This window comes from Jaculus jaculus, chromosome 12 (assembly GCF_020740685.1).
Source record: "Jaculus jaculus isolate mJacJac1 chromosome 12, mJacJac1.mat.Y.cur, whole genome shotgun sequence".
Taxonomy (NCBI): domain Eukaryota; kingdom Metazoa; phylum Chordata; class Mammalia; order Rodentia; family Dipodidae; genus Jaculus; species Jaculus jaculus.
The window spans coordinates 88,930,710-88,958,276 of NC_059113.1; the positions used below are offsets into that span (position 1 = coordinate 88,930,710).

A 27,567-nucleotide genomic window follows, 5' to 3' on the forward strand; every position below is an offset into this window, starting at 1 on the left:
TCTTTTACTGTTTTAGTGATACTGAGGATAAAGCCAGGGCCTCACACATGTTGGGCACGTGCTCTGTCACTGAGCCATGTCCAGAGCCCAAGAATCTGAATAACTTCAGTCTTCCTTTGCTGTGTTCATAGTATAAGTAAACTCATACTTCATTTCTTCAAGTTTTATTGACAGTGTCCATAAGTATAGACTATATACATGATCATAATTCTCTCCTTACACCATTTTCCCCTTCACAAATCCATCCTCCAGTGAATCCCTTCTTCCCCAAAATTTATATTTTACATAAGCATTTTGTAGGTGTAATAGAAAAAATGAGCTGGAGAAATGGCTTAACGGTTAAGGCACTGGCCTGCAAAGCCAAAGGACCTCAGTTCAATTCCCCAAGACCTACATAAGCCGTATGCACAAGGTGGCACATGCATTTGGAGCTCATAGGGCAGAACAGGGACTCTGGTGTGTTCATTCTTTCTCTCCTCTCCTCTACTTGCGCATAAATAAATTAAAATATTTTTTAAAAAGGAAAGAAAAATTTAGCTGGAGAGGTGGCTAGCAGTTAAGGCTTGCCAGCAAAGCCAAAGGACTCAGGTTCCGTAAAGCCAGATGCACAGTGTAGCACATGCATCTGAAGGTCACTGGCAGTGGCTAGTGGCAAACCCATTCTCTGTTTGCCTCTTTCTCTCTCAAATAAGTCACTAAAATATATTTTAAAAAAATTAAACTGGAGGAAAATGTCTCTTGCGGTTCAATTTTTATACTTGGCTATTAGAACTGAGTTCTATAAGTCTTGAACATTATTTTAGAAAGTCAGCTCAGGGACTGGAGAGATGGCTTAGCAGTTAAGGCACTTACCTGTGAAACTTTGGATCTTGGTTCCACACCCCAGCACCCACATAAACCAGATGCACAAGGTGACTCGTGTGTCTGGAGTTCATTTACAGTGGCTTGGGGCCCTGGTATGCCGATTCATTTCCCTCTTTTATTTATTTATTAATAAATGAAAATAAATTTTTTAAAGTCAGATCATTGGGACTAGCATGCTATCCTCAAGAAAAATTGTTTCTGTGAGTGTGATACTATGGTCACAATTTTATTGAAACTGTACTTATTAATATGTATGTGTAAGTATACACACAGACACACATATGATGTGAGAAGCTAGGTAGTGAGCTAAATCCTTTATAAAACCAGTGGAATTTCTCATCTATGAATGTGATCATGAAGCCTAGAAAATTTAGCCTGTTAACATTTCTCTCTACCTGAGCTCAGTTATAGTTTTAACATTCTACTGGTATATATATATTCTCACTGAATAGTGTTGATTTTTGTCTCTAGTATGCGATGTACTGCCTACTAATTTTTTATAAAGCAGTAAGGGAAGAACTGGTACCTATAAAACCAATTGGCAAATTTGTTTGTGTCAAGATGGTAGTTTTTGTAACAATAGCTTCCCAAGTGCTGGACTAAAAGGTGTGCACCACCATACCTGGCACTTATGTTCTCATTTTTTGTTGTTTTTTTTTGGGGGGGGGAGGATTTTCGAGGTAGGGTCTCACTTTATCCTCAACTGACCTGTAATTCACTCTGTAATCTCAGGGTGGCCTTGCATTCATGACACTCCTACCTCTGCCTTCCAAGTGCTGGGATTAAAGGCATATCCGAAATAGGTTCTCATTTATATGAAAGATAATAATGTTGTTTGGCATGGAATATTCTTTGAATAGTGTTAATAGCAAGCCAGGAATGGTGGTAAATGTCTGTCATCTCCGTACTTTAGAGGCTGTGAGGCAAGACTGCCAGCTTCAGGCCAGCCTGAGCTACATGGTGAGACCCTGTGTATAAAATTAAAACTGCTGGGTGTGGTGACACAAGCCTTTAATCCCAGAACTCAGGAGGCTGAAGTAGGAGGATCCTCATGAGTTCAAGAGTTCAAGGCTAACCTGAGATGACATCATAATTTCCAGAACAGCCTGGGCTAGACTGAAACCCTATCCCAGAAAAACAAAAAACAAAATACTGAACAACAAAAAATGAGTGCTGGGCTGGAGAGATGGTTCAGCCGTTAAAGTTGCTTATTTGCAAAAGCCTAGTGGTCTGTGTTTGATTCCCCAGTACCCATGTAAAGCCAGATGCGCAGAATGATGCGTGCGCCTGGGGTTGTTTGCAGGGGCTCGAGGTCCTGGTGAGCCTGTAGTCACTGGCTCACTACTCTGTATGTCTCTATATAAATAAACAAATGCATAACATATTTTAAAAACTAGTGTTAAGCTTGAGATAGAATTTTAAAATGTCTCTACAAATATTCACAGTGGTGCACACATCTGAAATTTGAGCACTCAGGCAGAGGAGTCAGTGATCAGCGGTTAAGGCGCTTGTCTGTGAAGCCTAAGGACCATGTTCAACTCCCCAGATCCCCAAGGTGACACGTGCACAAGGTGGTGCACATGTCTAGAGCTCGATTTCAGTGGCTAGAGGCCCTGGTGCAGCAGTTCTCTCTCATGCTCTCACTCTCTCATATAAAAGTAAAAGAGGCTAGTTTGTTGGGCTTGCCTGTAATAATAAAATAAAAATAAGCCAGGCGTGGTTGCTCATGCTTTTAATCCCAGCACTTGGAAGGCAGAGGGAGGATCACTATGAGTTCAAAGCTACCCTGAGACTACATAATGAATATCAGATCAGCCTTGGCTAGAGTGTGAACCTACCTCAAAAAAAAAAAATTAATTAAAGTAAATTAAATTAAAGAACAACATAATTTGAGACAACCTATCATATAATAGGATGCCATGCTGTTTGGGGTAACAAAGAAAAAAAAGTACCTCACTCACTGTACATCACTTAATGTCACAGGGAAATGTTCATAAGGAAAATATAAACTTGTAGTTTAGAGATTTTATTTGCCTAATTGCATTGTTGTGTAGGTTACAATATGACGATGTTAGGTTGTTTCCAATATTGTCACTATTGCAGTCAGGTCTGCATTGCTGGTAGAAATCACCTGACCAAGAGCAGCTTGTGGGAAAAATGGGTTTCTTTTGGCTTACAGACTCGAGAAGGAAGTTCAGGGAAGGTGATCTTGTCACTTATTACAAAAGAGAGCCCACCAATTTTGGTGGTGGCTACTTCCCAATAAAAGCATGCTTCCAAAGAGGGTTATGGAAACGTTACTTCTGTTCAGCTATTAGAATAAGGTGAAACTAAGGTGTTGCAGATTGTGCATTGCCATGCTTTTCATGTATTGTCTTTTATTTATTATTCCAAAATGGAAATTTTTCAGCATTGGATATGACTATTGCTTTAATGTAATTAGATATAAAAAAAATGTCTCTAGCAGCATTTTCTATAGCATGGTAAGAGAAATTTCTGGTTCCATGTGGAACTCAAGGAATTAACTTTTCCTTTCACGTTCACTGTTTTCCCCAAACACTGATTTTTTCTGAATAGCTATAACTAAGGTGCTCTTGCTTTGCAAAGCTTATTTCACAGGGTCATACTTGCAGGTCACTGGTAGCAGGTGGAGCCCTCATACTTGCTCCACACCACACACGCACACACTCAAATTCGTTCTGAGAGTTATCTGGGGTCCTTCCTGATCTTAAATGCTAGAGAGTTTACGATAAGCTTATATAACGAGTTTAAGAGGCTGAAGAGTTAGCTTTTTGTGAATGCCATGAATTGGAGTAGTAATTCATGTCACTGAGGCAACAGCTCTGTAACAGCTTTGCTTTTTTTTTTAGTGGTTGGCTTTGAAATTTCCGAATGGTTCAATATATGTGGACACCCGCTGAGAATGCTATGAAGCCTATCTAATTTACAATTTCATGGCATACCTGTACAATTATCTGAAGTGCCAATATCCAAATTTGACATCACTCTTGGAGACCAAAGAGCAGACGAATCATTGCTTTTTAAACTTTTATTTATTTGAAAGTGACAGAGGGGGCCAGGGAGAATGGGTGCACCAGGGCCTCCAGCCATTGCAAATAACTCCAGATGCATGCACCACCTTGTGCGTCTGGCTTACGTGGGTCCTGGGGAATCAAGCCTCAACCCGGGATCCTTAGGCTTCACAGGCAAGCGCTTAACCACTAAGCCATCTCTCCAGCCCTGTTTGTTTTGGTTTTTTGAGGTAGGTTCTCACTCTAGCCAGGTTGACCTGGAATTCACTATGGAGTCTCAGGGTGGTCTGGAACTCTAAGTAACCCTCCTACCTCTGCCTCCAGAGTGCTGGGATTACTAATGTGCACCACCACACACAGACTAAGTGAGACTTTTTGTCTGTTTGTTTGTTTTTAAATGCGACTTTTTAACATGTGTCAGCTGTGCACCTTTCATATTTGCAGCTACTTCTGAACTTAAGCTGCCATTAGGATGATTCTTCTACAGTACCCAGAAATAACTACGCATCTTCTTCCTTCCCCCCTAAACTCTAGCGACTGACTGACCACTAAACAAAGGTTTCTCACTCTTGCCTTTTTCCACCTGCTTTCCAAATCCTCACCTAGAAAGAACAGGCCACTTTTCTGAGAAATTGCAGGTTTTCTCTCCTGAGCTCTATAGTGACTACCCCTTACTAAGGTTTCTTTGAGTTGGAATAAAATCAGGGGAAGAAGGTATTGGGTGTCCTTGAGCTTTTCTCATTTCCTACAGCTCCCAAACCTCACTCATGAGCCACTAGACCCATCATAAAGGAGAGTATGATTGTAACATCCTTCACCATCCTCTTCCTCCTTCCCATTAACCTGATGGCCTTGGTTACAGCCACACCCATCTGCACCTGAATGCTCATAATGGGCAGCTTGGGTGGCACCAGCTTAATACTGGTGACTATCACTGTCCAGTCAGTCAGTCTGAGACCTACTCCTCTCAGGATGGCCCCCACTGAGTGAGCGAGGAAGTCCTGGGGCGCAGTATTCCTGAAGCCTGGGAATGCTGGAGGGAAGGAAGGAGGGAGGGAGGGAAGGAAGGAGGAAGGGAAGGAAGGAGGGAGGGAGGGAAGGAAGGAGGGAGGGAAGGAGGGAGGGAGGGAAGGAAGGAGGAAGGGAAGGAGGGAGGGAGGGAAGGAAGGAGGAAGGGAGGGAAGGAAGGAGGGAGGGAGGGAGGGAGGAAGGAAGGAAGAAAGAGGAAGGGAAAGAAGGAGGGAGAGAGAGAAGGAAGGAGGGAGGGAGGGAAGAAAGGAAGGCAGGGAGCTGGGTGGCCCAGTAGAAGAGACAGCAGGCAGAGAGTTGAGGGGCAGGACCCCAATGTCAGGGTCCCTAGCTCCTTGTCGCATCACTCTCCCTGGAGACATGCTGCAGGCCAAACTCTGGGCTATCCAGGTGGATGCTGGCGGGACAGGAAGGTTGCCGCCCACCCCGGGGCAGCATGCTGAGTGGCTGCGGCAGCTGCATTGACAGCTCAGCGTCCCAGAGGAAGAGCTGCAGCCATGGCTCAATCCTTGTCCATTGTTGCCCACCCAGAAACCTTTGGGAGACAGAAATCACCAACTGGCTACTTTTCATGGGTTTTTGAAACAAGTATTTGTGTGAAAATGTCCTCCATGTTTGACAGTTGTAGAAGGTGGATTTAGCTTTTACTTGTCATTCTCTGCCTGCTGACAATACTGGTTGCAGCTCCCAGAGTCCTGTGGGAAATACACGAAGAAGAGGCAGAGGGTCCTACACCAGCGACCTCCAGCCTTTCTTGCACCCGAGGGTGGCCCGGAGCTTCCCTTCCCCGCATTTCCGTCATAGACCACCCAGACCTGGGACTTGAAACCCATCTGGTTAGACAGGATCAGCTTTGGAGAGAAACTTGTTTGCTTTCTTTTCCTAATTCTGTAACTCGTGCTCCAAGTACAGGGGGACCCGGTGGGGAGAAGACAGTGTATTAAGGTGGCTGTTGAGAGGCGCGCTGTTGCGTAGATTTGCACGAGTTTCTGGAAGTGACCTTATTCCCAGTATCAGATCTGTTCTTCAGATACTAGGCTGAATCAGAGTGAATAAACTCCCTTGAAAACCACGTGCTGCATTTTATTAGCTTTTAACTAGCTTCCTAAACTGAAGGATTCCTGTTAACTTGCTTTTGCTGGTCGCTTTGTATTTAAAGTCACTCTTCCTCTCAGCTCTTGCTTTTTTGAGACAGGTCCTCATGTAGCTCAGGTTGGCTTGCAACAGGCTATGGAGCTGTTGACGACCTTGATTCTTAATGCTCTTGCCTCCACCACACCCGAGTGAATGATGGCATCAGGTGTGCACCACCATGCCCCCTTTATGAGGTGCTGGGGCTATCAGCCAGGGTCTTACTGTATGCTAGGCAAGCACAGGACCGCCAAAGATCCATCCTCAACCCCGTAGTTACCTCCTAAGCAGAGCAGGAGTTTTGCAAAATGGCCTTTATATATTGTTGTAGTCCGTATTCTTAACTGTGATATCAGGAAAGTGCTTTGCTCTGAGAACTCTCTAGGTACTTAGCTAATAGGTGTATGTATTGGGCATGTGTACTAAACGTCAAATTACGTGATAGCAGTGCTTTACTGAGAAGAGCTGAAAGAAACCCATGAGTATCTCAGGTCTTTTGTACTGTGGAAGTAATTTTTAAGTAACCATGCATCTAAACATGTTTGCATTGTATATTCACTATTTTTGTTGACTCTCCTTGGTATAGTTCATGTAGTTTTTTTTAAGTGCATATCAGCTATAATGCAAGGCAACATTAAATATTCTAATTTGTAATATACTTCGGTTATTTGAATTTATCACCAATTTCCGGGATAAACATCATTATATAAATAACCTTGTCTTACTTTGAAATATTTCTGTGCAGTATAGAATAGTAAGGTTACTGAAATGCATAATATTCCATGTTATGATTTATCTTTGTAGTGAGTTTCAACTGGTTTTAAAGTGCTAGTAACCTTTAAGAAAAATTGTACCTTGAAATCTCCACTGCTAATAGCCTGAGCCAAGTTCTCAACATGTCTTCTCTGGATTCTTCATGACACTGTGCATAGGATCCAGCTAAAACATCAGTCGCGTTGCATGTATTTTAAGTTGCTGCTATTTCCAGAGTGGAAGCAGCGCTTCTGTCACTCTCAAGACTTTCCTTCTCCCTCTGGTCCGCATCCCACATGGACTTTCCCTCCTCACACCATAGACCTGGTTCAACATATATAAACCAATAATCATAATTCACCATATAAACAAATGAAAGAATAGAAATCACATGGTGGTGTTGATAGATGCAGAGAAGGCAGTTGACAAAGCTCAATTTACCCACCTGTTGAAAGTTGTGGAGAAACAATGTATAGATGGAACATACCTTGAAATAATAGTGACTATATATGACAAATCTATAGCCAACATTAGACTCACTGGGGGAAACTGAAAGCATTTCCTGTAAAATCTGGAATAAGACAAGGATGTTCACTCTCCCCACTCTTCTCTAACATAGTTCTCAAAGTCTTACTTAGGGCAATAAGGCAAACATATAGAGGATAAAAATAGAAAACAATGAAGCCTGGAGAGATTGCTGAGTGGGTAAGGCCTGCAGAGTCTAAGCACTCAGGTTCAATTCCCCAGTGCCCATGTAAGCCAGGTTCACAAGGTGGCACATGCATCTGGAGTTCCTTTGCAGTGGATAGAGTCCCTGGCCCTCCCATTCTCTCTCTCTCTATCTGCCAATTTCTTTCTTCTTTTCTTTGTCTCTATATCTGTCCATAAATAAGTAAATAATTTTTAAATGAAACAATCCTTATTTGCAGGTTGTAGATGGTGTAATTCTATATTTATGTGACCCTATCAACTTTGCCATAAAACACATTCAATTAAGTTGGAGGATACAAAATCAACACCCAAAAATAATTAGCTTTCATGGATTTCTAATGAACTTGCTGAGAAAGAAATGTGGAAAATATCCTTCTCATTATAGCTTCAGAATAATAAAGTAGCTAGGAATAAACTCTATCAAGAATGTGAAAGATCTCTACAAAGAAAACTGAAAGACGCTAAAGAAAGAAATAAAAGACATCAGATGTAAGAGAGACTTGTCTATACTACTAAAAGTAATCTGTAGTTTACTTCAGTGCAATTCCAGCCTAACTTCTGATGGCATTCTCAGAACTAGGAAATACAACCCAACAATTCATATGGAAACACAAAAGACCACACAAACCTAAGTAGAAAAGGAGGAAGGGATGGGGGAACCAAAGGGGAAAAATGTACTAACAAAGGGGAGAAGAGAGATGGGAAAGGGAGGGGAACAAGGGAGAGGGGAAGGGATAAATAGATCGAGAAAGGGAAACGAAACCAACATTTGTTTGTAATACAACATAATGAAACTGAATTGTTTCTGTGCTAATTTTAAAAAGCTGCCTTGTCTGACTTAAGGAATCTAGACTCAATTTCACAGCCAACATACAGGATATTTCTGAATGTGATTCAAATACTTCCTGGCTTCCCATGAGTATATTTTACTTTGTTTTGAATTTGTTTCTTCAACTACTAGTTTTTGACTTAATTTGCCCCTGTTAATAGCAACCCTCATGAATGTCCAACCTAATTCAAGGCTGGCTCATTGTTCTGGGATTAGAATAGCCGTAAGCGTAGCTTGGTTGGGAGTGTAGTGGATTTGTCACTGTAGAGGCTTAAAAGTGCTAATGTATATAAAGTTTAGTTGAGTAGAACTTGGTGGTGCACAACTTAATACCAGCACTTGGGAGGCAGAAGGAGGAGGATTCCTGTGAGTTTGAGGCTAGTGTGAGACTACCTGATGAATTCCAGGTCAGCCTGGGATAGAGCAGGCCCCTACCTTAAACATCAACAGCAAAATTTACCTGAGTAGGGGCTGGGGAGATGGCTTAGTCCTTAAGGCCACCCAAGCAAAGCTGCAGGAGTATTTGTTTGCGGTGACAAGACTCCACACGCAAGCATCTGCCTTAACTGCTAGGCCATCTCTCCAGCCCTGTGTTTGTATATTTAATGTCTAGAAGGCTGAGTGAGGAAAAAAGTAGGCGTCCTATCTGTAAAAAAAACCAACAGTGGGCTGGAGATGCCTTAGTAGTTAAGGCACTTGCCTGTTAAGCCTAAGGACCCAGGTTTGATTCCCCAGAACCCACATGAACCAGCTACTCAAGGTGACACATGCAAGCAGTAGTTTATTTGCAGTACCTACATAGGCCCTGGCACACCATTCACGCTCGCGCTCTCTCTCTCTCTCTCTCTCTCTCTCTCTCTCTCTCTCTGCTTCTTTCTCCTTGCTATCTCAAATAAATAAGATCTTATTATGAAGGCGAAGTAAGAATAGCACCTAATCAGCTAGGAAATATTATGCCTTATTAGTAACAAAACATAAGAAATAAAAATATTTCATGGAGCCATTTCATTTTAATTGATATGTATTTTGTTGTTATTTTTTAAGGTTGGAATTATTTACTAAGCCTCCAATTATTGCAGGGCTGTTTGTCCTGATGACATTATTTTCATCGGCATTACAACTTATACAACATGCAAAGAATTATACACAGCCTGAGCTACAAAAACCAGTAATAAGGTGAAATCTTAGTACATTTTGCTATTATTAGTAGCCCTGGCTAGGTTCATAAATAAGATATAAAATGGGTTTTTTTTGTTTGTTTCTCTCTTCAATAGGATTCTGTTGATGGTTCCCATATACAGTTTGGATAGTGTAAGTATTCTGTCTCATTAAGAGCTTGCTTAATGACACTAACTGTACTTATTACAGAATGCTTAATAAGGTAATAAAAGTCTATTGTTGATAAAAAAGGAGTCAGATTCATAAGAAAAATGAGAAGGTGCACTTTGTTTGAATGTTGGTAAAGAGTATAAAATATGTGCTGGAGAGATTGCTCAGTGGTTAAGGCACTGTCTGCAAAGCTTAACAACCTGGGTTCGATTCCCCAGTACCCATTAAAGCCAGATGCACAAAGTACACATGTATCTGGAATACATTTCCAGCGGCTTGAGGCCCTGGCACACCCATTCTCATTCTCTTTCTCCACTAGGACAAGGCTGACACTGTCTCCCTCTGCTTGCAACTATATGTATTTTTAAAATAAAACTATTTTATAGAAAAGAATGTAAAATAGGACAGTACCTTTTAAACAAATTCTATAGCTATTTTCTTTGCTTGAAAATAAAATGTTTGGGCTGGAGAGATGGCTTAGCAGTTAAGCGCTTGCCTGTGAAGCCTAAGGACTCTGGTTTGAGGCTCGATTCCCCACAGTCCACTTTAGCCAGATACACAAGGGGGCACATGCATCTGGAGTTCGTTTGCAGTGACTGGAAGCCCTGGTGCGCCCATTCTCTCTCTATCTGCCTGCCCCCCCCCCCCCGTCACTCTCAAATAAATAAAAATGAACCAAAAAATTAAAAAAAAAAAAAGAAAAGAAAAGAAAATGCTTAGTCTACAAGTGCTTGGTCTTGGTCTCTTTTAAGGTTTAGAGAGATTTGAGGAGGTTCTAGAGAAAACCTCAAGTGCTGAAGAGAAGGAAAAGGGAAGACAGTACACAGAGCTTCTGTCCATGAGAAGGCAGGAACTGGGTAAAGCCCCCCTTTCTCTTTTTTCCGTTGAAGCAGGGTCTCACTATGGCTTTAGCTGATCTAGAACTCACTCAAAGCACAAACGTGTCTTGAACTCATGGTTATCCACCCACATCAGCCATCACACTGGGTTTAAGTTCTTAGTCTTTTAATGAGTGAAATTTGTCTTTCTTTTCTTCTGTTTGAGGTAGGGGCTCACTCTGGCCCTTGCTGAGCTGGCACTCACTCTGCAGTCCCAGGCCCCCCTCAAAACCACAGATCGATCCTACAACCTCTGCCTCCTGAGTGCTGGCCTCAAAGGGGTGCAATGCCATGCCCAGCCTCTTATTTAGGAACATTTGAAATCACCGTCACCCCTCACCAGCCACAGGGCTTGGTTCTAGGAACACGCCTTGCCTCAGACTTCCAAGTGTCCGGTGCTTATGAACTTCATGTGCATTGGGCATGTCAGCCTGTGAGCCAGGCACCTCCTTTCCCATTCTGACTGTCATCTCTGGTTTACATATAGTGCCTGAGGTGGTATGAATGTATGTAAGTAGCAGTTATACTGTATCATTGAAAGATTAATGTCTGCCTTCTTTATTTTTTCCAATATTTTTGTGTTAGGCTTGGTTAAAAATCACAGGTGCAGATTGTGCATTGCCATGCTTTTCACGTATTGTCTTTTCTTTATTATTCCGAAATTGAAAATTTTCAGCATTAGGTATGACTACTGCTTTAATGTAATTAGATATAAAGAAAATGTCGCTGGGCGTGGTGGCGCACGCCTTTAATCCCAGCACTGGGAAGTAGAGGCAGGAGGATTGCTGTGAGTGCGAGGCCACCCTGAGACTCCATAGTGAATTGCAGGTCAGCCTGGGCTAGAGTGAGACCCTACCTCAAAAAAAAAAAAAAAAAAAAAAAGAAAATGTCTTCAGCAGCATTTTCTATAGCATGGTAAGAGATTTCTGGTTCCATGTGGAACCCAAGTAATTAACTTTTCTTTTCACGTTCACTATTTTCCTCAAACACTGATTTTTTTTCAATAGCTATAACTAAGATGTTTTTGCTTTACAAATCTTATTTCACAGGGTTATACTTGAAGGTCACTGTTCATAAATGTTAGAGAGTTTACAATAAGTTTATATAACAAGTTTATGAGCTTAAGAGGTTTATGAGTTAGCTTTTTGTGAGTGCCATGAATTGGAATAGTAATTCATGTCACTGAGGCAACAGCTCTGTAACATCTATGCTTTTTTTTAGTGGTTGGCTTTGAAATTCCCCAATACTTCCATATATGTGGATACCTGCCGAGAATGCTATGAAGCCTATCTTATTTACAATTTCATGGCGTACCTGTACAATTATCTAAAGTACCAGTATCCAAATTTGACATCACTCTTGGAGAACAAAGAGCAGATGAATCATTACCCTCCGTTTTGCTTTTGTCCACCCTGGACGGCAGGAGAGTAAGTGTTGGTCTTCATTCTTCTCCGCTGCCATTGAACTTCAACAACACATAAGCGTCAGTCAGCCCCCAATAGGCAGTGTGTTAAGGAGAAGAGCCGTATCCAGTTAAGTGCACCGTTCCTTATCCAGGCGATCAGATACGTGTTTGATAATCTACATGTTAAGATTTTCTTTTTCAATTTGGTTTGTTTGAAGTTGTGCATTTAAATAGAAAATCCCAACAATGTATTGCACATAAAATAAAACATTTAAGCAAAATCTTTACAGTTGGAAACCAGAACCTACAGGGCACACACCTCACTTGTTTTTTAGTTTTCATTCTGAAAAATCCCAATATTGAGTTAATCAGTTTTATAACATTGTGACAAAATATCTGAAACGATAGGTTATTTGGCTCACGGATCTGGAGGGTTCAGTCTGACAGCTTGGCCCTGGTGCTTTGGGGTACATCGTGGGAGGATCCTGTGGAGGAGAAATCAGGGTGAAAAAGTTCTGAAGCTTCTGTACCCCCTTTGAGGGCACATCTCAGTAATGTAACTCCCATCCACAAGGCCCCATTTGAAACTAGTTGTTCCCAGTGGTGCTATTGGCTGAGAGCCAAAGCTGCAGCCCTTAGAACTGGGGGGAGATTTCAATCCAAACAGGCCTGGCCCCACGTCACTTCTTTTGTTCTGCGTTACACTGCTGTGGGACTGCATGGGGGATGTTTCAGACATCACGGTGATCAGATAATTTCAAAACACCCATAGTCTTTCCCCGCTGTCACTTAGGATGACCAAGTGAAACAGTTAAATGTAAATTTGGTGTCTTCTGTCAGAGTGATTAATTTGGAGACTTTGAGGGTCTGATACTATTTAATTGACTGGTTGAAATGTGGAAATGTTTTTCTCTTTTGCAGGGTCTTGGTTTACAGATGCAGACTTGGTGTATTACAATATACAGTTATCAAAATATTGACCACCTTAACTGCTCTGTAAGTATGCAGATTTCCGTTGTTTCTTGCTTACAAAAATCTTCATGATTTTGTGTGGGAACAACTAAGTAGAAAAAGTATTGATTGCCATACAAGTCTGGTCTACTGTAAAAACTAGTATATGAAGACCAGGCATGGTGTCACACACCTTTAATCCCACCACTGAGGTGGCAGAGGTAGGAGGATCGCCATTGAGTTCCAGGTCACCCTGAGACTACATAGTGAATTCCAGGTCAGCCTGGGCTACAGTGAGATACTATCTTAAAAAACAAAACAAAACAAAAACCCACCACCACCACTACCACCACCACCACCACCACCACCACCAAACCTATACTATATCAAAGTCCTATTGTCTGGGCTGCAGTGACTGCTTAGCGGTTAAGGCACTTGAGCCACAGAACCCAGGTTTGATTCGCCAAGACCCACGTCAGCCAGAGCAAAAGGTGGTGTATGTCTCGAGTTCATTTGCAGTGGCTTAAGGCCATGGCATTCCAATCCTCTCTCTTCCTCTCTCTCCCAGTCTCTCTCTCTGCTACTTTCTCTCATATTAAAAACAGTCCTATTATCTTTAATAACATAAAGAATTTGCCCACTTACAGGCAGAGAATCACCCCAGATTCATGCTTTTTCTGAACATACTGACACTTTGTGGGAAGGGGGATCTCCTGTTTCTTTCATTCATTCATTCATTCATTCATTCATTCATTCATTCATCTTTCCTTTGTCATCTTTTCAGTTTATTTTTGTTGTTGTTGTTGAGAGAATCTCACTGTGTAGCCCAGGCTGTCCTGGAACTCACGATCCCCTACCTCTACATCTCTAGAGCTAGGGTTGCAGACGTGCCCGCCGTTCCTGGCACATTCTTCATCAAGCATTAAGATTCACAAAGCTTTACAGAAACTACTGTGTGCACTAAAGTATGCCACTCTTCTTAGGTTAATTACATGGTAACTGAGAGTACTTTGGGACTGTCTTACCAAAAAGAAGTCATATTTCTTTAAGACATTCAAGGTCAAAGTGAGGTATATCAGACCAGGTGTGGTAACACGTGCTGTTTATCCCAGCATTCAGTAGACTGAGGTAGGAAGGTTTCTGTGCTTTTGAGACTCATCTAGGACTACAGAGTGAGTTCCAGGTCATCCTGGGCTAAAGTGGTACCTGCTTCAAATATCAAAAGAAATTGCCAGGCGTGGTGGAGCACACCTTTAATCTCAGCACTTGTGAGGCAGAGGTCGGAGGATCGCCGTGAGTTCGAGGCCACCTTGAGACTACATAATGAATTCCAGGTCAGCCTGAGCTACAGTGGGACTCTACCTCAGAAATCCAAAAATAATAATCAACCACAACAAAAGTAGGCTACAGCATTACGCTACCTGGTACCGGGCAAATGGTTCCCTAAAACTTCAAGAACACAGGGCTAGAGAAGTGGCTCAGCAGGTAAGAATACTTGCTGTATAGCCTGAGGGCCTCAGGGGTCTGACTTGCCCGAGTTGACTTCACCTGTGTTTGGTTAGAATTGCCATACCTATGTGCAGTTCCAACCCTATAAGCAAGCAGAGAGCAGAAACTTGCTGGGACTCACTGGTCAGTCTTTTCTCCCAACACATCAGCTCCAGTTTCAGTGACACCCTGTCCCAAGGAAATGTGTGCAAAGTGTAGGACATCTGATATTCTCTTCTGACCTAAGCACACACACTTGTGTCCATTGGATCTGTGTAGAAATGGGTATACACTACACACAACCACACATACACATGTGCTTGCATTAACAAATCAAGAATGTCAGATAGCTCATTGAAAGTTAGATTCTGTGTCTTACTAACTCTCTGCAGCTCACAAGGAAAGATGAAAAGAAAGCTGGAGAGATGCTCAGTAGTTGTTAAAGGCCTAGCCTGCAAAGGCTGGGGTTCTGCTCCCAAGCACCCACGTGAACCCTGACACAAAGTTGGCCATGGCTCTGGAGTTTATTTACAGCAGCAAGAGACCCTGGCATCCCCATTCACAGGAGCACACATAAACACACACGAATGTATGCACACAATTGTGCAGATCAACAGTTTTTAAAAGGTAGGTAAGCAACATCTGATTCCTATCAGTGCATCTGCTTCTCCTGTGTGATCAATCTCTTCTCTTTCCTTCCTCAGCAGACATTTCCCTAGGGGAGGGGAATGTTCCAGCTTCCTCCCCTTCTCAGCCTAGCTACAAGTGGAGAGAAAGGCTTTTGGCTTGGAAGCTTTCCTGCTTTGCTTTCCTTCTTATCTTAATTCTTCCTAAATTAAACTCTCACAATGAAAAAAAAAAAAAGGGGGGGGGGACAATTCTTTATTCTGCCTTTGGGTGCGGAATTTTTTCAGAAACCTAAGATAGTCACGTATTTAAGGAGGTGTGCTTTATTCAGTGCTGCTAAGAAATTGAGTGAGCATGTAACTGAATGCTAATGTGAAATTGTTTTGAGGGTATCTGGGCCCTTCATGATATTACTATCAAGACAGTGTGGGGAGGAGGAATTGAGTTATAGTTGCAGACATATATGTTGAACTATCCTGCTTTTCAAAATTAGGCCTAGCAGCTTTTTGAAGGCGATAGTCACTGTAATGGTTACTGTTTTCTATTTCTTCCAACTTGGCTGAAAAACCTTATTTCATGGTCCTGTTTCACTCTAGTCCCAGGTGGCCTTGAACTCAAGGCAATCCTGCTATCTCTACCTCCCAGGTGCTGAGATTAAAGGCAATGCACCACCACGTCCAGCTACTCTGAAATTTTTTTGGGGGGGGAGGTGTTTAGGTTTTTCCTGGTAGGGTCTCACTCTAGCCCAGGCTGACCTGGAATTGACTATGTAGTCTCAGGGTGGCCTTGAACTCACAGTGATCTTCCTACCTCTGCCTTCCACGTGCTGGGATTAAAGGTGTGCACCATCATGCCCAGCCTATTCTTTGAATTAATGAACCACCTCTATGACCAAAGTTAAGTGATTATCAGTAGGATCGTCCAATGAAATGTTTCTTTTTTTTTAAATATTTTTTGTTCATTTTTATTTATTTATTTGAGAGTGACAGAGAGAGAGAGAGAAAGAGAGAGAATGGGCGCACCAGGGCCTCCAGCCACTGCAAATGAACTCCAGATGTGTGTGCCCCCTTGTGCAACTGGCTAATGTGGGTCCTGGGGAATGGAGCCTCGAACCAGGGTCCTTAGGCTTCACAGGCAAGCACCTAACTGCTAAGCCATCTCTCCAGCCCAATGAAATGTTTCAAAATTTAAGCATGCTTTCATTCTACATTAACCACAAAGTTATCTCATTTTCACTGTTTTTCAGTATTTGTGAAACCCTAAACATATATGGTGAAGGAAAATTTAGCTTTTCAAATTCATGGACATATTTGATAATAATAAGCAACTTTTCACAACTGGTAAGTATATCATCATTATTCTTAATCACAATAAAATAATTTTGTAACTAAGTTTTTAAAGCATTGTTTATTCTTAGCATAAAATTTTATTGCCTTTTAATTTATATGAAGAACTTGAAGTAACATTTATAAATACTTTTTATAATATAAAAATCTATGAACATCTTTGTGAATTATTTGGTGATTTACACACTGCTTCATTCAGTGGTTGTGTTTGTTCCTTATTACATCATTGTGGGTGTGTCATAAATAACAGAACAATTCTCTCTGACTAAACAAAAATGAATACACATAGAATGTGTATGGTAGGCTTATTCAGAAACTCAAAATGTCTACTTGACATATGACAGTGTAGGGATTAAATTTTCTCTGGTGTCATATACTTGAAATTAAGGAAAATAAAGACTGTCAATGTTAAAAAAATAAATAGAGGGGCAGGAAGAATGGCTTAGTGGTTAAGTCACTTGCCCGCAAAGCTAAAGGACCCAGGTTTCATTCTCCTGGACCCATGTTAGCCAAATGCACAAAATGACGCATGTGAGGAGTTCGTTGAAAGTGGCTGGAGGCTCTGGCATGCCCATTCTCTCTCTCTCTCTCTTTCTGTCAAATAAATAAAAATAAAAAACAATTTTAAAAGATACTGTATAATCTGGAGGACTATACAGAGAAGTATTTGAATCTATGAGTGTAAAAAAAAAAAAACGTACATTTTAGGCTGGAGAGATGGCTCAGCAGTTAAGGCACTTGCCTGCAAAGTCTAAGGACCCAGGCTTGATTCCCCAGTACCCATGTAAGACAGATGCAGAAGGTGGCACCTACATCTGGAGAGTGTTTGCCGTGGCTAGAGGCCCTCGTGTGCCCATTTTCTCTCTCTCTTTCTCTCTCTGTATCTCTTTCTCTCTCTATCAAATAAATAATAACATTTCAAACATACATTTTTTTTTAAATTTTTTATTTTATTTATTTGAGAGCGACAGACACAGAGAGAAAGACAGATAGAGGGAGAGAGAGAGAATGGGCGTGCCAGGGCTTCCAGCCTCTGCAAACGAACTCCAGACGCTTGCGCCCCCTTGTGCATCTGGCTAACGTGGGACCTGGGGAACCGAGCCTCGAACTGGGGTCCTTAGGCTTCACAGGCAAGCGCTTAACCGCTAAGCCATCTCTCCAGCCCTCAAACATACATTTTGTATAAAATCTGGTTGATTCTTTCATCAGTGTACCAGTCTCCATGTAGTTGCATGACTATATTACTAAAGATTATAATTAAAATTATTAGATATGTGTCCAGAACTTTCATAATGTTCATTTTCTTTTAGACTGGTAATCATTTTTCTCAGAATTCATTCTTTTAAAAGGTCAGAAGTGTTTAAATATAAAATTCATTATTTGTAACAGCAAAAATCTGAGAACATTTTCAAGCCCACTGACAGGAATTGGCTAAATATACTTTGCTCTTTCCACCAGCCCAAAGGTTAGGCAATAACTAAAAATAATCCTTGAGCTGGGCATGGTGGCTTGCACCTTTAATCCCAGCACTCGGGAGGCAGAGGTAGGAGGATTGCCATGAGTTTGAGGCCACCCTGAGACTACATAGTGAATTGCAGGTCAGCCTGGGCGAGAGTGAGACTGTACCTTGGGAAAGAAAATTTTAAAAAAGAAAGAAAACAAAACAAAAAAAACCCCAAAAATCCTTGAGCCAGGTGTGGTGGCACACACCTTTAATCCCAACCCTTGGGAGGCCGAATTCAGAGGATCTCTGTGAGTTCAATGCCAGCCTGAGATTACACAATGAATTCCAGGTGAACTTGGGCTAGTGCAAGACCCTACCACAAAAAACTAAAAGTCATCATCCTCATCCTTATGATGGGCTGGGTAGATGGCTCCGTGGATAAGGGGCTTGCCTTGAAATTGTGAAGACGGGTTTTGATGCCTGGCACCCTCAGGGCTGGCAGGGCAGCAGGGCAGACTACCTTTACTCTGAACTCAAGGGACAGAGATCACTAGGGCCAGCTTGCTACCACGGAACTGGTGAGCACTGGGATCCAGTAGAAACCTTGCCCTCAAGATAAAAGGAGTGATCCCGGAAGACACCTGACATGAACCTCTGTCTGGCCTCCACGTGCAAGCATGCACTCATGTATGCACACCTGCACATGGGCTTCCACATACAGAAAACATGCATACACACATGTACACCACACGTTTTCATGCAAAATTAATGTTTAATATTTTAAGTTGAAAAGAAATATTGGGGTGCCAGCCTGGTAGTATAGCTCAGTAGGTAGAGCGCTTGTCTAAAATGCACGAAGCCTTGTGTTCAGTTCCCCAGCACCACATACACTGGTCGCTGTGTGCATATCTCTTATTCTAGCATGTAGGAGGTAGAGGCAGGAAGATCAGGGGTTCAAGGCCATACTCTGATACATTGTGAGTTCAAGGCCAGCCTGGGATAACTGAGACCTTGTCCAAAAAAGAACAAGAAAAAAAAATGAGAGGGACAAAGGAAAGAAAGGAGAGATTAAAGGAAGGAAAGAAGAAAAGAAACAAAAGGCAAACCAAGAGAGAGAGAAAGCAAAAAGAAAGGAAGAAAAAGATATTGGGCAAAAGTAACTTTAATGCATGGGAAGTATCTTTAAAAATTAGCTTCTAGCTGGGGGAATAGCTCAGCAGCATAGAGTTAGCCCACCATGGCCCAAGTCCTGACTTTAATCCCCAGCACCAGGCTGACAGCTTATATGACCAAAGAAATGATATCTTTCTCTCTCTCTTTCCCTCCTTCCCTTGCTTCCTTTCTGCCTTTTACTGCTTTTGTGATACTGAGGATGAAGCCAGGCATTCACACATGTTGGACATGTGATCTGTCACTGAGCCATGTCCAGAGCCCAAGAATCTAAATAACTTCAGTCTTCCTTTGCTCTGTTCATAGTCTAAGTAAACTCATATTTCATTTTTTTCATGTTTTATTGACAACGTCCATGAGTGTAGACAATATACATGATCATAATCCCCTCCTGACACCATTGTCCCCTTCACTAATCCTCCCTCCAGTGAATCCCTCTTCCCCCAAATTTATATTTCACATAAGCATTTTGCAAGTGTAATGGAAAAATTAAGCTGGAGAGATGGCTTAACAGTTAAGGCACTCGTCTGCAAAGCCAAATGACTCAGGTTCAGTTTCCTATGACCCACATAAGCCAGATGTACATTGTAGCACATGCATCTGAAGATCACTGGTAGTGGCTAGAGACCCTGGCAAACCCATTCTCTATTTGCCTCTTTCTCTCTCAAATAAGTAAATAAATTACATATTTAAAAAAGAAAACTTAAACTATAGGAAAATGTCTCTTGTGGTTCAATTTTTATACTTGGCTATTAGAACTGAGTTCTATAATAAGTCTTGAACATTTATTTTTAGAAAGGTAGCTCAGGGACTAGAGAGATGGCTTAGCAGTTAAGGCATTTACCTGTGAAATTTTAGGATCTTGGTTCCACACCCCAGCACCCACATAAACCAGATGCACAAGGTGACTCGTGTGTCTAGAGTTCATTTGCACTGGCTTGGGGCTTATTTATTTATTAATAAATGAAAATAAATATTTTTTTAAAGTCAGATCATTGAGACTAGCATGCTATCCTCAAGAAAAATTGTTTCTGTGAGTCTGATACTATGGTCACAATTTTATTGAAACTGTACTTATTAATATGTATGTGTAAGTATACACACAGACGCACATATGATGTGAGAAGCTAGGTAGTGAGCTAAATCCTTTATAAAACGAGTGGAATTCTCATTAAAAACCGTGGCAGGTATGTTTGCCTGGGTGTTTGGTTGAGCACCTCTTCTTCCATTCGTGCCCATCACTCCTTTACTCTGTTCTCTGCATGAGCCCCAGCGAGTGAACGTCTCCCATCTGCAGAGAAGACATTCCACACCTCTTTTGTGAAATTTTGCCAACGTCCATTTGCAGCAATGTTAATGGTCTAATTTTAATCTATGAATGGGATCATGAAGCCTAGAAAATTTAGCCTGTTAACATTTGTCTCCACCTGGGTTCTCAGTTATAGTTTTAACATTCTACTGGTATATTTATTCTCACTGAATAATGTTGATTTTTGTCTCTAGTATGCAATGTACTGCCTACTAATTTTTTATAAAGCAGTAAGGGAAGAACTGGCACCTATAAAACCAATTGGCAAATTTGTTTGTGTCAAGATGGTAGTTTTTGTAACATTTTGGTAAGTGTTGCTTTTGTATATATATGCATATGTATAGATGTTCTCTATCTTAAAATTTATAATTTTTTTTTAATTTTTGAGATAGGGTCTCACTTTAGCCTAGGATGACCTGGAATTTACCTTAGCTTCCCAAGTGCTGGGCTAAAAGGTGTGCACCACCAAACCTGGCACTTATGTTCTCATTTTTGGGGTTTTTAAAATATTGTTTCTATTTTTGAGGTAGGGTCTCTCTTTAGCCCAAGCTGACCTGGAATTAACTCTGTAGTCTCAGGGTGGCCTTGAATTCATGGCAATCTTACCTCTGCCTTCCAAGTGCTGGGATTAAAGGCATATCCAAAATAGGTTCTCATTTGTATGAAGGATAATAAAGTTGTTTGGCATGGAATATTCTTTGAATGGTGTTAATAGCAAGCCAGGAATGGTGGTAAATGTCTGTCATCTCAGTACTTGAGAGGCTGTGAGGCAAGACTTGCCTCAATTAATGAAATAAAAACAAGCCAGGCGTGGTGGCTCATGCTTTTAATCCCAGCACTTGGAAGGCAGAGGTAAGATTGCCATGAATTCAAGGCCACCCTGAGACTACATAATGAATACCAGGTCAGCCTTGACTAGCGTGAAAACCTACCTCAAAGAAATAAAATAAATTATTTAAAGTAAATTAAATTAATGAAATACATAATTTGAGACAACCTAAATAATTTAATACTGAATATATCATTAAATTTGTGGATCTATCATATAATAGGATACCATGCAGTTTGAGGGAACAAAAAGGAATAAAAAAACCTCACTATAGGTCACAGGGCAATGTTCTTAAGGAAAATATCCTCAAAATACCATGTAAGCTGGGGATGTAGCTTAGAGACAGGCCATTTGCCTAGTGTGGGACAAAGCCTTATTTAACCCCAGTGCCACAACACAGGTCAAAGGGCAAAACCAGACGTAGTTTAGTAACAGGACAGGTGTGAAGCCCATGTGAGCAAATACAGAAAATGTACCAATACAAAAAGACAAAAAGAAATGAGGCATGCAATCCCCCTGACAGAGACAATCATCAACATTTCGTGCATGTATCGTGTACGTAAAACACTACAGAAATAGCTTCATACAATGAAACTTTTTGATTCAACATATTCAGTTTTATCATATTTGAAATTGCTTACAATGAAGAGAAGTATAAACTTGGAGAGTAGAGATTTTATTATTTGCCTGGTGCTTGGTGTGTAGGTTACAATATGCTGACTTTCAGTTGTTTCCAGTATTGTCACGATTGCAGTCAGGTCCACATTGCTGGCAGAAATCACCCAACCAAGAGCAGCTACTGGGAAAAAAAAGGGGGGGGGGGTTATTTTGGCTTACAGGCTCGAGGGGAAGCTCCACGATGGCAGGGGAAAGCTATGGCATGAGCAGAGGGTGGACATCACCCCCTGGCCAACATCAGGTGGACAATAGCAACAGGCGCCTGTGCCAGACACTGGCAAGGGGACACTGGCCATAACATCCGTAAGCCCGCCCCCACCAATACACTTCCTCCAGGAGGTGTTAAGTCCCAAATCTTCGCCAGCTGGGAACCTAGCATTCAGTACATATGGGGGACACCTGAATCAAACCACCACCGTCACCATTATAAACATCCTTGTAATAGATATGCCTATAGAGAGATTTCTGAATGTGTGTCTGTTCCCATGACTGACTGGTGACATGAACCTGAGGTGTTAACTCTGCACTTTTTGAAATGCTCAGCATGGCCCCATCTTGGTATTAGACCCTTTCTGAGTTCAAGTCTAGCTCAAGAAGTTCATATTTTTTAAATATTTATTTATTTGAGAGAGAAGGAGAGAGAACATAGACATGCTAGGGCCTCATGCCACTGCAAACACACTCCAGATTCAGGCACCGCACTGTGCAGATGATTCTGTGTGGACCCTGGACAATCAAACTCAGCAAGCAAGCACCTTTAACCACTGAGCCACCACTCCAGCCCAAAACTTTTTTTTTTTTTTTTTTTTAATTTTCGAGGTAGGCTCGCACTCTAGCTCAGGCTGACCTGAAGTCACTATGTGGTCTTAGAGGTGGCTCCCAGGTGCTGGGATTAAAGCCACCATGTCTGGTTGATATTTTTTAAAAACTATTTTTCAGTTATTATTAAGGGGAGGGGGACCTGATGGGCGTGCTAGGGTCCTCACTCCTGTAAACATGCTCCAGAAGCATGCACCATTATGTGTATCTGGCTTACATGGTATGGTGGTTTGATTCAGGTGTCCCCCATAAACTTCAGGTTACCAGCTGATGGAGATTTGGAAATAAATGCCTCCTAGAAGCAGTGTATTCTTAGGGGCGGTCTTATAGCTATGATAGCCAGATTCCTCTTACCAGTGTTTGGCACACTCTCCTGTTGTTATTGTCCACCTTATGTGGGCCAGGGGGTGATGTCTACCCTCTGCTCATGCCATCATTTTCCCCTGCCATCATGGAGCTTCCCTTCAAGTCTGTAAGCCAAAATAAACCTTCTTTTTCCCTGCAGGCTGCTCTTGGTCAGGTATTTTCTGCCAGCAATGCCACCCTGACTGCAACACATGGGTACTGGGGAATCAAAAGGCTTCTCAGGCAAGAGCATTATTAACCACTAAGCCATCCCACTAGCTCTTATATTTTTAAAGTGTTTTATTTATTTATTCATTTATTTGAGAGACAGAGAGAGAGAGAGAGAATATGAATGAATGAATGAATGAATGGGCGGGCCAGGGTCTTCAACCACTGCAAACGAACTCCAGGTGGATGTGCCACCTCGTGCACCTGGCTTTCATGGCTACTGCGCAATCAGACCTGGGTCCTTACACTCTAACTGCTAAGTCAACTCTCCAACGTTGTGTAGCTTTGTACTGGCATTTGATGTAGACTTGACATTTACCTTCTCTTCTTACCATTCAGGCAGTCGATCATCATTGCATTGTTGGTCAGGTTTGGCATTATTTCTAAAACTCATTTCTGGGGATGGGAAGGTGCAGAAGAGGTGGCCACAGGACTCCAAGTAAGTCATGCTGCTCGAACTCAAAGCTTTACTGTTTGTTAATCAGTGTCACATGCTGTCGCCACTAACTACCTGACCACGTGCAGGCACTGGGCTGTGACTTTTCTCCTCACCTCATAGTGAGACAAGGTATTACTGAAGAAATGGGCCATAGTTAGTGATTGGTAATAATGTTTGTTCTTCCAACCATTTCTCGCTGCAGTTTTTCTTCTGGCCTTTGGGTGATGGATTGAGAGTGAAATGTATTTTCTTTTTTGTTTTTTTTTTCCTAGAAAACGTGATGGAGATATAATGCAAAAGGGTTTTAATCTTGGATTGTCATTTTATGAAGTTAAACATTATTTTGGAAAATCAGGAATTTAAAGAAGTTATTGACACATACCTTTGAAATCACTTTGAAAGAGTTAGCAGTTTAGAAACCATGATGTCTGATTATTTTTGTTGCTGTTTATAGGATTTCTTGATCTGCATCGAGATGTTTTTTGCTTCACTGGCTCATCATTTTTTATTTACGTACAAAGTGTATGTGACCTTAAAAGAAAACACCTCTGTATTGAATTCTTTTTTTGATGTGTGGGATATTTCTGACTTGAAAGATGATATTTCTCAACAAATAAAACATACTGGTAAGTGTCGGCCCTTTATTCCTTACAAATCTATAGGTCACTGCAGTTCTGTTAGAGGTATTTACTAGTTATTTAAAACAATAATAAAATGTTTGAAAGCAGTACCATGGTGCAGGCATTTTAAACTTAGGGAAGCAGGGAACTTATTTTTAGAACACGCTTATAATGGTAAAAATAACCTTTTGGCTAACGTGGAAATCTTAATATTGCTTTTAAGGATCGATGTTAATAGGATGTCTGCGACCAAAGCATCCTAAGTTTGAAGAGAAAAACAGAAGCCGCTTCATGACCTTGCCATCACCAGACACAGTGTCTACTCCCTCCTCACCAGACACGGCGTCTGCTCCCTCTTATAATCCATCGTCACCAATGAGGAGATTAGAGAGGTTTCAGAGCACCACGCCTTCAAAGATTAGGAATCATCCTGGAATTCCTACAGAACTCGATACTGACATACCTGAAGATGATAGCAATGAAACTTCAGGTTCTTCCTGGAGTTCTAACAACTAACATTCAAAAGCCAACTGCCACCACCAAGGAAATCACATGGTGTCCCTTGGCTCAAGAATGTATGCTTAGGCTATCTATAAGTCACACAAAATTTTAAGAAACACATAGGTAAAAATAGGTGTAAGTATTCAATATATGTATATATTAATTTTCTACATCACAAATAATGTTTAAGTTTCCTGGACTGGGAATTAATTTGACATTAGAGAATCCCAAACCCCCCAAAATTGGAAAAAGACTCCAGCTGAATGCTTCCGGCAGCACATTGCTATCACGAAGAGGATGGATATTCAAAAACCTCCGTGCTTCCTCTTCCTCAGTGCTGCGTGAGCGTAACCCTGTGGACACGACACGGGAATCGTATTCCAGAGGAAGTGCTCGGGCTTCGCAGGCCAGGGGAGCTCGGCCCGCAGAGGGAGCAGCGTGCCGCGGACGTCCCGAGCCCAGGCAGTGGCGGCCTTGGTGCAGATGGAAATGGAAGACAAAGTGACTTCTCCAGAGGAAAAAACTGAAGAAGCAAAATTCAAAGCACAGTATCCGCATCTGAAACCTGGTGGCTCTGATTTTTTAAGGAAAAAGATTACAGAAAGGGCAAAAGTGTTTTGGTTCTGTGGATTACAACATGGCTAAATCAAGAATGAAGACCAGGCAACTTCCTGCTGCAGCCCCTGAGAAGACACAGGTCACCGGAGACCACGTTCCCGCTCCACAGGACCTTCCTCAGCTGAAAACATCCCTGTTGCTAGCAATCAGCTGGCTGATTAAAAGAGCTGAACTGCATGAGTCTTTGAATTCCCATTATTTCTCCTTAATATACTTACCCACTTTGTTTTCTTTCTTTCACCGAGTCATGTGAGACTGACAGCTTTGCAGGTAGTGGTAGTGTGTGCTGCTATCGCAAGGGAATGTACATGAGAAGAGGTTTTGATTAATTTAACAGTGCACTGATGAAAAGGACATGTTAGAGCAGCATAAGGAATCTACTGGAACGTAATTGTATATATTAACGTAACTCAGTGTAGGACTGGTTCCAACAAGCAATAAGTTTTACAGTTTTGGCTTTCTTTACTTCATTGTAATTATAGCTTTGTATGTTACTCTTTTTTAGTATATAATATAACCTCTTTGTATTGATTTCTTCTGTAGTTTCCTCTTAGATTTTGTAAAACAGAAGATTCAGACAACAAGTTGGAAGAAAATCACATAATTTTAACACAAGTGGATGGGCTCCAAAAGATCATAACTGCTTGAACTTGAATGGCCTTAAACCTGGTTGAGCTTTAACAATAGAATTTTACTTGGGCAATATTTGCCCAGTCTGGTGTAACGTGTGTGGCTTCAGTGCTTAGCAGCTGCGGTTCTGTAGCGTTAAGACACCTTCCTTGTGGGAGCTGAGTGGCGTGTGCATGCGCCCTGACTGCTGCACTCACTTTTGTGCCGTTTTTGCAAATGCAATAGTTTTGGCCAACCTTTTACAAATGTCGCTATTAATTTCACATTTTAGAAAGATAATGTGCCAACCAGAAGCACAAGACTTCCTACACAAACAGCTGTATGCCATGACTGGTTTTGTATAATAAGAATAGCTTACAATCTTGGGCTTATAGAATACCAAACTGAAATCTGTACTCAGTGTGTTTTAGAGAATTAAGCTTTTCATTTGCTGCTAACATTCATGACTTTCAGTGGCCTTTTACAAATACGTTATGTTGCTTAGGCAAATCTTTTGTTCTGTGCAGAGCATTTCGTTTTGACTTATGAAAATTGCAATTCATATACTTTATGTAAACTTTCAGCGTAGAAACTACTTCCACACAACATTGGGAACTCTCCCCTCTTTAAAGATTGTATTTTCATTTATTTATTAATTAGAGACACAGAGAGAGAGAAAGAGCTTGTATACTGTGCATTTCTTTTTTAGTCACTTCATGAGTATTTTAATGGCCCTGTGTACTAAATGACCGCTGATTGAGTATGCAGATTTTCACAGAGGAAGTAGAGAACTGCTATACTTATGAAGGAAAATATCCTCAGCTTGGTGACTATCTTGTTAATAATAGAACATTTTAGAAACAGTACCTTTACAATTGCATGTTTTTCTGTTCACAAATCTAGCTCTTTCCTATTTTTATTCTATGTGTGATCTTGATACAAAGGTCATTCTGGTCTACTAAACTCAATTTCAGAATATACCCTGTGAATATTTTAAGTAATATTAACCCTAAACGCATACATGTTATCATTAGTGAGTCAGCTGTGAGAAAAACCTGACAATCACAAATGTTGAGCAAAGAAAATAGAGCATAGTATATACATTTAGCCAGACATTATACCCCTAGGGCTCTTGACTACCCCTGTTTTAAGTTTTCAGTATCAGGAATGTATTCCCTCCCATGGAGCAGGCCTCCAGTCCAATTAGAGGACAGTTGGTTTCCACCATGACAGACATGCCACTATTGCACCCGTTGGCTCATTTGGCCTGGCTGACCAAATATAAGGCTTGCAGTGTCCACTGTTGAGTATCTTGACTGGTGATTTCTCTCCCATTGAACTATATGCAGAATGGCTTCTTCCAGCTTTCTGTCAGCTGGTCTACATGGAGGAGGTTATCAGCTCGGTTCCAGCAGGATTTCTCAGTGACCTTGCAGCCCAAGCATGTAGAATCTTCAGCAATAGGGTCTTCCATCTATTCCTGGTGGGAAACCAAGGGCCTCGACAATGACCTATAATGTTTTGGTGGTATCAGGGACCTCCCTGGCCAACAACTCACTGGACGGTATCCCATCCCTGGCACTGA

General features: G+C 41.5%; 1 protein-coding gene across 1 annotated transcript in view; it reads left to right on the top strand.

Moving 5' to 3' along the window:
- Positions 1 to 25,550, top strand: part of LOC101597289 — a 69,616-nt gene extending 44,066 nt beyond the window's left edge. Inside the window, exons 4-11 of the mRNA XM_045130635.1 lie at positions 9,394 to 9,525; positions 9,624 to 9,660; positions 11,778 to 11,983; positions 12,883 to 12,957; positions 16,274 to 16,367; positions 23,535 to 23,634; positions 24,089 to 24,260; positions 24,478 to 25,550. Of these exons, the coding sequence (XP_044986570.1) occupies positions 9,394 to 9,525; positions 9,624 to 9,660; positions 11,778 to 11,983; positions 12,883 to 12,957; positions 16,274 to 16,367; positions 23,535 to 23,582 (592 nt within the window). The 3' untranslated portion in view covers positions 23,583 to 23,634; positions 24,089 to 24,260; positions 24,478 to 25,550. The remainder of the gene's footprint in view (positions 1 to 9,393; positions 9,526 to 9,623; positions 9,661 to 11,777; positions 11,984 to 12,882; positions 12,958 to 16,273; positions 16,368 to 23,534; positions 23,635 to 24,088; positions 24,261 to 24,477) is intronic.
- Positions 25,551 to 27,567: the final 2,017 nt, after the last annotated feature.